This window comes from Oncorhynchus clarkii, unplaced genomic scaffold, assembly GCF_045791955.1.
Source record: "Oncorhynchus clarkii lewisi isolate Uvic-CL-2024 unplaced genomic scaffold, UVic_Ocla_1.0 unplaced_contig_390_pilon_pilon, whole genome shotgun sequence".
Classification (NCBI taxonomy): domain Eukaryota; kingdom Metazoa; phylum Chordata; class Actinopteri; order Salmoniformes; family Salmonidae; genus Oncorhynchus; species Oncorhynchus clarkii.
Genome location: NW_027257987.1, coordinates 31,231 through 43,368, shown reverse-complemented (window position 1 = coordinate 43,368; position 12,138 = coordinate 31,231). Strand labels below are relative to the sequence as shown.

The window sequence follows — 12,138 nt, the reverse complement described above, 5'->3', positions numbered from 1 at the left end:
TGGTCTGCCATAATATAGTAGGGACTGTAGATCTAGCTGGTCTGTCATAATATAATAGAGACAGTAGATCTAGCTGGTCTGTCATAATATAATAGAGACAGTAGATATAGCTGGTCTCGCATAATATAATAAAGACAGTATATCTAGCTCGTCTGTCAAAATATAGTATAGGCAGTAGATCTAGCTGGTCTGTCGTAATATAATATACACAGTAGATCTGTCTAGTCTGTCGTAAATAGTACAGACAGTAGGTCTAACTGGTCTGTAATAATATAATATAGACAGTAGTTCTAGCTGGTCTGTCATAATATAATAGAGATAGTAGCTCTCGCTGGTCTGTCATAATATAGTAGAGACAGTAGACATAGCTGGTCTGTCATAATGTATTGTAAACAGTAGATCTAGCTGGTCTGTCATAATATAGTAGAGACAGTAGATCTAGCTGGTCTGTCATAATGTAATAAAGACAGTAGATCTAGCTGGTCTGCCATAATATAGTAGGGACTGTAGATCTAGCTTGTCTGTCATAATATAATAGAGACAGTAGATCTAGCTGGTCTGTCATAATATAGTAGAGACAGTAGATCTAGCTGGTCTGCCATAATATAGTAGGGACTGTAGATCTAACTGGTCTGTCATAATGTAATAAAGATAGTAGATCTAGCTGGTCTTTCATAATATAGTAGGGACTGTAGATCTAGCTTGTCTGTCATAATATAATAGAGACAGTAGATCTAGCTGGTCTGTCATAATATAGTAGAGACAGTAGATCTAGCTGGTCTGTCATAATGTAATAAAGACAGTAGATCTAGCTGGTCTGCCATAATATAGTAGGGACTGTAGATCTAGCTTGTCTGTCATAATATAATAGAGACAGTAGATCTAGCTGGTCTGTCATAATATAGTAGAGACAGTAGATCTAGCTGGTCTGCCATAATATAGTAGGGACTGTAGATCTAGCTGGTCTGTCATAATATAATAGAGACAGTAGATCTAACTGGTCTGTCATAATGTAATAAAGATAGTAGATCTAGCTGGTCTTTCATAATATAGTAGAGAAAGTAGATCTAGCTGGTCTCGCATAATATAATAAAGACAGTATATCTAGCTCGTCTGTCAAAATATAGTATAGGCAGTAGATTTGGCTGGTCTGTCGAAATATAATATAGACAGTAGATCTGTCTGGTCTGTCGTAATATAGTACAGACATTAGATCTAACTGGTCTGTAATAATACAATAGAGACAGTAGTTCTAGCTGGTCTGTCATAATATAGTAGAGAATGTAGATCTAGCTGGTTTGTCATAATATAGTACAGACAGTAGATATAGCTGGTCTGTCATAATATAATAGAGACAGTAGATCTAGCTGGTCTGTCATAATGTAATAAAGACAGTAGATCTAGCTGGTCTGCCATAATATAGTAGGGACTGTAGATCTAGCTTGTCTGTCATAATATAATAGAGACAGTAGATCTAGCTGGTCTGTCATAATATAGTAGAGACAGTAGATCTAGCTGGTCTGCCATAATATAGTAGGGACTGTAGATCTAGCTGGTCTGCCATAATATATTAGAGACAGTAGATCTAGCTGGTAAGTCATAAAATAATAGGGACAGTAGATCTATCTGGTCTGTCATAATATAATAGATACAGTAGATCTAGCTGGTCTGTCATAATATAAAAGATAGAGTAGATATTGCTGGTCTGTCATAATATAATAGAGACAGTAGATATTGCTGGTCTGTCATAATATAATAGAGACAGTAGATCTAGCTGGTCTGTCATAATGTAATAGAGATAGTAGATCTAGCTGGTCTTTCATAATATAATAACGACAGTAAATCTAGCTCGTCTTTCAAAATATAGTACAGACAGTAGATCTAGCTGGTCTGTCATAATGTAATAGAGACATTAGATCTAGCTGGTCTGTGATACTATAGAACGCACAGTAGATCTTGCTGCTCTGTCATAATATAGTACAGACAGTAGATCTAGCTGGTCTGTCATAATATAGTAGAGACAGTAGATCTATCTTGTCTGTCATAATATAATAGGGACAGTAGATATATCTGGTCTGTCATAATATAATATATACAGTAGATCTAGCTGGTCTGTCATCATATAGTAGAGACAGTAGATCTAGCTGGTCTGTCATCATATAGTAGAGACCGTAGATCTGGCTGGTCTGTCATAATATATTAGAGAGAGTAGATGTAGCTGGTCTGTCATCATATAATAGAGACAGCAGATCTAGCTGGTCTGTCATAATATAGTAGAGAGAGTAGATATATCTGGTCTGTCATAATATTATAGAGACAGTAGATCTAGCTGGTCTGTCATAATATAGTAGAGACAGTAGATCTAGCTGGTCTGTCATCATATAGTAGAGACCGTAGATCTGGCTGGTCTTTCATAATATATTAGAGAGAGTAGATGTAGCTGGTCTGTTAAAATATAGTAGAGACAGTAGATCTATCTGGTCTGTCATAATATAATAGAGACAGTAGATCTAGCTGGTCTGTCATAATATAAAAGATACAGTAGATCTAGCTGGTCTGTCATAATGTAATAGACACAGTAGATCTAGCTGGTCTGTCATAATATATTAGAGAGAGTAGATCTAGCTGGTCTGTTAAAATATAGTAGAGACAGTAGATCTAGTTGCTCTGTCATAATATAGTAGAGACAGTAGATCTAGCTGATCTGTCATAATATAATAGGGACAGTAGATCTATCTGGTCTGTCATAATATAATAGAGACAGTAGATCTAGCTGGTCTGTCATAATGTAATAGAGACAGTAGATCTTGCTGGTCTGTCATAATATAGTAGAGACACTAGATTTAGCTGGTCTGTCATAATATAATAGATACAGTAGATCTAGCTGGTCTGTCATAATATAGTACAAACAGTACATCTAGCTGGTCTTGCATAATATAATAGAGACAGTAGATTTAGCTGGTCTGTCATAAAATAGAAGAGACAGCAGATCTAGCTGCTCTATCGTAATATAGTAGAGAAGGTAGATCTATCTGGTCTATCATAACATAGTAGAGAAGGTAGATCTAGCTGGTCTCGCATAAAATGATAAAGACAGTAAATCTAGCTCGTCTGTCAAAATATAGTGCAGACAGTAGATCTAGCAGGTCTTTCATAATGTAATAGAGACATTAGATCTAGCTGGTCTGTGATACTATAGAACGCACAGTAGATCTAGCTGGTCTGTCATAAATTAGTAGAGACAGTATATCTAGCTGGTCTGTCATAATATAATAGAGACAGTAGTTCTAGCTGGTTTTTCACATTATAGTAGAGAATGTAGATCTAGCTGGTCTGTTCTAATACAATAGAGACAGTAGATCTAGCTGGTCTGCCATACTATAGTAGAGACAGTAGATCTAGCAGGTCTGTCATAATATAATAGATACAGTAGATCTAGCTGGTCTGTCATAATATAGTCGAGACAGTAGCTCTAGCTGGTCTGTCATAATATAGTAGAGACTGTAGATCTAGCTGGTCTGTCATAATATAATAGAGACAGTAGATCTAGCTGGTCTGTCATAATTTAATAGATACAGTAGATCTAGCTGGTCTGTCATAATATAGAGGAGACAGTAGATCTAGCTGGTCTGTCATAATATAGTAGAGACACTTGATCTAGCTGGTCTGTCATAATATAGGAGAGAAAGTAGATCTAGCTGGTCTCGCATAATATAATAAAGACAGTATATCTAGCTCGTCTGTCAAAATATAGTAGAGGCAGTAGATCTAGCTGGTCTGTGACAGAACCCAGTCACCCTGGCCCCTCCCCCCTGCAGACCGCACCAATCCCCACTGTGATCAATTCAGTGTCAATACGGCTCTAGGTCGCCTGCAACCGACCAATGATAGGTGTCTGAGTCGACTGACTCTCAGATAATCTTCCACTGCCTCGGCCCTGTTTACACCTCCAAGGTTCCCCCTCACACAGGAAAACACACTCAGAGCCTACTGCCTGGGCCCTGTTTACACCTCCAAGGTTCCCCCTCACACAGGAAAACACACTCAGAGCCTACTGACTGGGCCCTGTTTACACCTCCAAGGTTCCCCCTCACACAGGAAAACACACTCAGAGCCTACTGACTGGGCCCTGTTTACACCTCCAAGGTTCCCCCTCACACAGGAAAACACACTCAGAGCCTACTGACTGGGCCCTGTTTACACCTCCAAGGTTCCCCCTCACACAGGAAAACACACTCAGAGCCTACTGACTGGGCCCTGTTTACACCTCCAAGGTTCCCCCTCACACAGGAAAACACACTCAGAGCCTACTGACTGGGCCCTGTTTACACCTACAAGGTTCCCCCTCACACAGGAAAACACACTCAGAGCCTACTGACTGGGCCCTGTTTACACCTCCAAGGTGCCCCCCTCACACAGGAAAACACACTCAGAGCCTACTGACTGGGCCCTGTTTACGAGGCTTTTATAAAAACTACACTTAGCGTGTTTAGATCACCTCTTTTTATTTAAACCAGGTTTGAGATGTGGTATCCACTCGCCTCGCTGCCTCTCAGATCAAAGGTGCTCCAGGTGCTCCATCTGCTCCGTTCCCAAAGTGTGGTGTCCCTGAGATCCCAAGTTAGAGGGATCCCTGGTGTACCATTTACCCAGGTCGTCAGGAGCGGTCACCAAGTGAAGATTAACATCCCCAAATGTGGTTAAGTTCTTTAATATCAAATGAGGAAACAAAGTTATCACACAATTAAGTGTTATTCTTAAACTAAATCTTTATTCACTTAATAATAAGGGAGCAGGTCAATACAACGCATACATAAAGAGAATCAATTGAGTGCTCTACGATAATGATGCCTGGTCGATGAATCACCCCCAGATTACTCGTTGAGAGCCCCGAGACAAAAGTACAAAGGTCTTTTATAGCTAAGATACACCCCTTTCAACCTATATGACCAACAACAGATGTATAGAACGGGTCACAAGGTTAAGATTTGTATGAAAGATACTTATAATTCTCAGCAGACAGTGTCTGCTGTAAAAACAGTACCCTGTGTAGAAACCAGGGTCTGGCCCTGGGGTCATCTCTCCCTGGCACCATAGAGAACATAAACATTAACTCGTGCTCTGGAATGCGGTCTCTTTAGGTTTTATCACACAAAAGACATTGGAAATCTCCTGTCAGTGTTATCTCCCAGAGGCCCATCCTCAGTAGAACACAGACAGTATAGTTCTAAGAACCCTCTATTCTGTTGCATAAAACAACCATTTGATCCAATAAAAGTATTATAACATATTGTTGAAGTTTTGCTCTCAGTGTCCACTGAAAGTTGACGAGTAACAACAACTGGGACCTAAAAGACACCCACCATGAGACCCACTAAATCTGCCCAAGAAGAGGCAAACAAGAGAAAAACCCGCACCAAACTTAAAAACAGGAAGCAAACCAAAACGTTAGTGCAACTGAAGGTGTTGATTTGTCTGGACCAGCTCAGGTGAAACACCTTCCCACTAATGAGATGGACAAGCCAGCACAGGTGTAACACATACTGACTAACGAGGTGACACCAATCAATCTCTTCCATTTCAGAGCCTGGATTTTTCCCCTGAGGCTAATATCCAAATTATGTTGAAATCAATTGATAAGGGGGCAAACGTTGAGGCTTCTACATTTTGACACTATTAAAATAATCCTAAAACAATGTTAAAACATTCTACATTGTGACATTAATTCGTTGAAATCATGAAACAACTACTTCATGTATGTATTTTCTAATATTTGATCAGAGATCATTTATCAGATTATCTCTGGTCACAGCTATGAGCTTTCTCTCCTGTGTGTGTTCTCTGGTGAAGAGTCAGAGAGCCAGATGAAGCAAATCTCTTCCCACATTGACCACAGCTATAAGGTTTGTCTCCTGTGTGTGTTCTCTGGTGTTGAGTCAGGTGGACAGATCGAATAAAACCCTTCCCACATTGATTACAGCTATAAGGTTTCTCTCCTGTGTGTATTCTCTGGTGTTGAGTCAGAGAGCCACATGTAGTAAAACACTTCCCACATTGACCACAGCTATAAGGTTTCTCTCCTGTGTGTATTCTCTGGTGTTCAGTCAGAGAGCTAGATGAAGAAAAACTCTTCCTACATTGACCACAGCTAAAAGGTTTCTCTCCTGTGTGTCTTCTATGGTGTACAGTCAGAGTGCTAGATGTAGTGAAACTCTTCCCACATTCACCACAGATATAAGGTTTCTCTCCTGTGTGTATTCTCTGGTGTCGAATCAGATGGCCAGATGTAGTAAAACTCTTCCCACATTGACCACAACTATAAGGTTTCTCTCCTGTGTGTGTTCTCTGGTGCACTGTGAGCACTCCAGATCCACCAAAACTCTTCCCACATTCACCACAGCTATAAGGTTTATTTCCTGTGTGTGTTCTCTGGTGTTGAGTCAGAGAACCAGATGAAGTAAAACACTTCCCACATTGACCACAGCTATAAGGTTTCTCTCCTGTGTGTATTCTCTGGTGTTCAGTCAGATTGCTGGATGTAGTAAAACTATTCCCACATTGACCACAGCTAAAAGGTTTCTCTCCTGTGTGTGTTCTCTGGTGTACAGTCAGAGTGCTAGAGGCAGAAAAACTCTTCTCACATTGACCACAGCTATAAGGTTTCTCTCCTGTGTGTGTTCTCTGATGAATTTTAATGCCTGATGAGGTGAATCTCTTCCCACAGTCAGAGCAGCAGTGAGTTCTCCTCCCTGTGGATCTCTGCAAGTGTTTCTTGAGGTGTTCTGATCTGGAGAGACTATTCTCTGCCTCTTCAGCATCACAAGGTTGTTGAGGCTCCCCAGAGGACCCACGATAGTCAAGTATATCTCCTGTGTGAACAACAAAGTCAGACTGATGATTAAAGGCCCACAACAGCGGTAATCCACTGTAAAAGGTGATGCCAACAGCATAGCCATGATGTTGTACAACAATTGATGTCTGTAATGAATGTTAAAACTATTTGACAATTGTCTTAAACAAGCAAGAATAGTCATATTTTGTCTTGTTTTCACATTAGTAGTAACATCCATGATTGTAGGCTAAAATTGCAGCACGAGGGCAATGTGACTGCAGAAACTCCTCCCTGCTAATGAGGAAACCGATAGTTATGGATGTACTATATCTGCCTGGAGCAAAAATGGTGAGCAAAGATTTTAGTTTTTCACAATGTATTCTGAATGTGAATGGGGGAAAACTCAGGGGAGTAACCTCCATTTCCAGGTTGCTTATGAGAGCATTGCACACTACTTTGGATTATACATTTAAGGCTCATTTGAATGTCCTGCTTAATATAATGTTTGCTACAGTATTATGAATTATGTGAAATTATTGAAGAACCGCGTTAATGACAGTATCCATTTGGGTGTCAAGAAAGTAAAGATTCTATTTTTTATTTCACCTTTATTTAAACAGGTAGGTCAGTTGAGAACAAGTTCTCCTTTACAACTGCGACCTGGCCAAGATAAAGCAAAGCAGTGTGACAAAAAAACAACAGAGTTACACGTGGAATAAACAAACATGCAGTCAATAACACAATAGAAAAATCTATATACAGTGTGTGCAAATGGAGTACGGAGGTAAGGCAATAAATAGGCCACAGTAGAGAAGTAATTACAATTTAGCAAATTATCACTGGAGTGATACATGTGCAGATGATGATGTGCAAGTAGAAATACTGGTGTGCAAAAAAGTAAATAAAAACATGGGGACGTGGTAGGCAGTTGGATGGGCTATTTACAGATGGGCTATGTACAGCTGCAGCGATTGGTAAGCTGCTCAGATAGCTGATGCTTAAAGTTAGTGAGGGAGATGTAAGTCTCCAACTTCAGCGATTTTTGCAATTCGTTCCAGTCTTTGGCAGCAGAGAACTGGAAGGAAAGGCGGCCAAAGAGGTGTTGGCTTTGGGGATGACCAGTGAGATATACCTCCTGGAGCACGTACTATGGGTGGGTGTTGCTATGGTGACCAGTGAGCAGAGTTAAGGGGGAGCTTTCCCTAGCAAAGACTTATAGATGACCTGGAGCCAGTGGGTTTGGTGACGAATATGTAGCGAGGGCCAGCCATTGTAAGTCAGAACCGTCCAGAGTAGTGATGCTAGTCAGGCGGGCGGGTGCGGGCAGCGATCGGTTAAAGAGCATGCATTTAGTTTTACTTGTGTTTAAGAGCAGTTGGAGGCCACAGAAGGAGTGTTATATGGCATTGAAGCTTGTTTGGAGGTTTGTTAACTCTTGGATCTACCCATCCCGGATCCGGGAGAATTGTCATCAACTGACACTAAGTAGCATAACGCAACGGACAAAAAAATCTTACTAGAAAATATTCATATTCATGAAATCACAAGTGAAATATATTCAAACACAGCTTAGCCTTTTGTTAATCACCCTGTCATCTCAGATTTTGAAAATATGCTTTACAGCCAGCAAGACAAGCATTTGTGTAAGTTTATCGATAGCCTAGCATAGCATTATGCCTAGTTAGCAGCAGGCAACCTGGTCACGAAAATCAGAAAAGCAATCAAATTAAATCGTTTACCTTTGATGAGCTTTGGATGTTTTCACTCACGAAACTCCCAGTTAGATAGCAAATGTTATTTTTTTCCAAAAATATTATTTTTGTAGCCGAAATAACTCTGTTAGTTCTTCACGTTTGGCTGAGAATTCGACCAGAAATTGCGGTGATGACTTCGCCGAAAAATATTCCAAATTAGCTCCATAATAGCAACAGGAACATGGCAAACGTTGTTTATAATCAATCCTCAAGTTGTTTTTCAAATATCTATTCGATAATATATCAACCGGGACTGGTGGCTTCTTAGTAGGAAAGAGAGAAACAATGGCCGCATTTGTCTTTTACGCACAAAACACTCTGAGACCTACTGTAGGACCCATAACTTCACTAACAATAACATAGACCTACTGTAGGCCCCATAACTTCACCTAACAACAACATAGACCTACTGTAGGGCCCATAACTTCACCTAACAATAACATAGACCTACTGTAGGACCCATAACTTCACGTAACAACAACATAGACCTAGGACTATAAATCATTTCATATTTCAGGTGATACATGGAAACTAAAATGTCTTTGTCATGACATTTCATAACCTGATCACCAGATAATTTTGTCAATAATCCCACTAAGCTACTCTGTAATGTGTTGTCATTCTAAATGTCCTGAATAAAGGAAAATAGCTCTGTGTGTTGTTCAATAGCCTATCCATCAAGGAACAGTGCTCTACACATTATGAGCTAAGTATCTCTGTGTCCAAACAGACTAACGAGACCCTACTGTAAATCAAGCAGACAATAACACATTATAAACACCAATTTGTTAGGGATGTTGGATCCAACATGGAGCACGGCATAACTGTCTTTACCAGAGTAATGAATGAAGAAGCACTTTGGTTGTTGTTGCATGTCGTGATGTTTGTCATTTGACTGGAATTCAGAAAATTATTTCCTGGATCAGCTGATGATAGTTGAACATGTGACTGTAACTAAACAGCTACAGTATTAAGAATGATGTGTAATTATTGAAGAACCGCGTAAGTGACAGTATTGATTTGGGTGTTGTCAATAAAGTTAAGGTGACTCTCGGTTAGAACCACTGGATTTTGCAAACTCAAATGATTTATAATTTCTGTGCCCATGAAAACTGTTTTCCCAGCGTAATATAAGGAGACACTAAATGTTACGTAGGTAGAGTGCATTTCAGAGATCTGACTCCCAAAATATGTACTAACAGGACAATAACCTAAACCACAAGGCCAAATCTACACTGGAGGAGCTTACCAAGATGACATTGAATGTTCCTGGGTGGCCTAGTTACAGTTTGGACTTAAATCGTATTGAAAGTCTCTGGTAAGACTTGAAAATGGCTTTCTAGATCAAAAACCGACTTGACAGAACAGGAAGGATTTTAAAAAGAATAATGAATTTCACATGAAGATCAGTCGCCTATTGGATGACATCACGACTTCCCATCAAGCCAACTCCTTAAATACCTTACTATGACATCACTCACTCCTTCTAGTTTCCAGTTGTCTAAAAAAACACTATTTTGCTCAAAACATTTATTTTGTTTCCCTTTAGTGTGTTTATACTTTAGTGTATTTGTATATCACTTTTCAATAGGAAAAGTTAAAAATCACTGGAGGACGTCATGAACAATTCATACAATACAAAAACATATTCAAGAGTAGAACGCCCTTTTAAAATTCACACATTAGTTCAACAACTGCAGAGTTTGTGTCCCTGTTTTATAAGATAGTACTCACTGTATTTACTGGTGTTAATCAGATCAATGTCCCTGTTTTATAAGATAGTACTCACTGTATTTACTGGTGTTAATCAGATCAATGTCCCTGTTTTATAAGATAGTACTCACTGTATTTACTGGTGTTAATCAGATCAATGTCCCTGTTTTATAAGATAGTACTCACTGTATTTACTGGTGTTAATCAGATCAATGTCCCTGTTTTATAAGACAGTACTCACTGGTGTTAATCAGATCAATGTCCCTGTTTTATAAGATAGTACTCACTGTACTTACTGGTGTTAATCAGTTCTCCAGTCTTCTCTTCTTCGTCCTCCTCTAATGTGACAGTAATCTCCCCCTCTTCATCCTTCATTAAAAAAACGTCTTCATCTTCTTTCACTGTCACAGTAACCTCCTTCTCTCCAAAACCTGCATCCTCCTCTTTCTCTTCCTCCTCTTCTTTTACTGTAACATCCACCTCCTCTTTCACTCTGAACGCGTCTTCCTCGTCTTTCACTGAAACGTCTTCCTCCACCTCTTTCACAGTAACAGCCTCACCCTCTACTTGTTCTTGTATTGTAACAGCCTCCTCTTTGACGAGAGCTTCTTTCTCCGTCCAGCAGATCTTCTCTTCTTTATCAGGAGGAGAGTAGCTTAGTGAACTCATGGTCGGGGATAACAGCTAGTTAGCATTAGCGACTAGACTAGTGCTAACTTGACCAGACAGCTAATTGACTTACAACGTAAATATTAAATTAAATGAGGTAGCTAGTTGTTTACACATAAGTATGTTTAAATCATAGTGTTAAATAAACTAGTAAATTGTCTAAAGAGCTTGAATGTTCCGACTTTGTTGTCCAGCGAGCTACCGAGGTGACTGCAGTTGTTGAAGAAGCTTTCCGTCCACTAGATTATACGTCACAGTAGAAACATCGCCTGAAAGAACCATATCGCCATCTGCTGTCTGGGGGGAGGAAACGCAGTTGAGGAGGGAAAACTTTTTTTCTTCTTCATTGAATTATATTATAAAGCAGTTTAGATAAACGTTTTTTTCCTCTCCATTAAATAAGAATATTATGTCAACACGTACAAAGAGCAACAAGTGTTGTTTGATTAGTTCAGGTTTTTTATGAGATTCTAAAACAAACTCTACATCAACTCCACATCTATATTTCTGATTCAGTCAAATAACTAGATTTCAAAAAAAGCACCTAGTTATTGATACCCTTGATAAAGATGAGCAAAAATTACTGTATGAAATAAATAAATAAACTTTACCCACTACCAGGATATTTTAGCCCAAAACCTGGATACCTCTCTGCTAGGAGGCTGACACTTGGCCATAAGTGGATCTTTCAGCAAGACACATCAACACCCACGAAGAAATGGTTACTTGGGCACAAAATCAACATTTTCAACGGCCATCTCAGTCTTCGGACTTGAACTCCCTTGAACACCTGTGGTTTGAATTGAACAGGGCAGTCCATAAGCGCAGACGAAATAAATCAAAGACCTGGAGAGATTCTGTATGGAGGAATGGTCTAAGATCCCACCCAATGTGTTCTCTAATCTCATAAAACATTTTAATGTCATTATCTTTTTCAATTGTATCAGTATAAAATAATATTATTTCCCTTTTATTGTTGGTGTAACAATACATCATGTAGATGTATATAATGAACAGACTAGGTCTATACTGCTCCTACATGGTTTAACATCATGTAGATGTATATAATGAACAGACTAGGTCTATACTGCTCCTACATGGTTTAACAATACATCATGTAGATGTATATAATGAAAAGACTAGGTCTATACTGCTCCTACATGGTTTAAC

At 39.3% G+C, this 12,138-nt stretch overlaps 1 protein-coding gene across 1 annotated transcript; it reads right to left on the bottom strand.

Annotated features, from left to right (window-relative positions):
• Positions 1-5,796: 5,796 nt before the first annotated feature.
• Positions 5,797-11,070, bottom strand: LOC139394407 (zinc finger protein ZFP2-like). The gene is made up of 2 exons (XM_071142464.1): positions 10,587-11,070; positions 5,797-6,869 (listed from the first exon to the last, which is right to left on the bottom strand). The coding sequence occupies exons 1-2, from the start codon at positions 10,966-10,968 to the stop codon at positions 5,797-5,799; spliced, it is 1,455 nt and encodes a 484-aa protein (XP_070998565.1). The 5' UTR covers positions 10,969-11,070.
• Positions 11,071-12,138: the final 1,068 nt, after the last annotated feature.

Bases quoted from the DNA above. Each gene is read 5' to 3' on its own strand.
- LOC139394407 (XM_071142464.1), bottom strand. From the start codon at position 10,968: ATGAGTTCACTAAGCTACTCTCCTCCTGATAAAGAAGAGAAGATCTGC. The intron at 6,870-10,586 runs GTGAGTACTATC...TTGTTCACACAG, and splicing joins GATTAACACCAGTAAGTACA to GAGATATACTTGACTATCGT.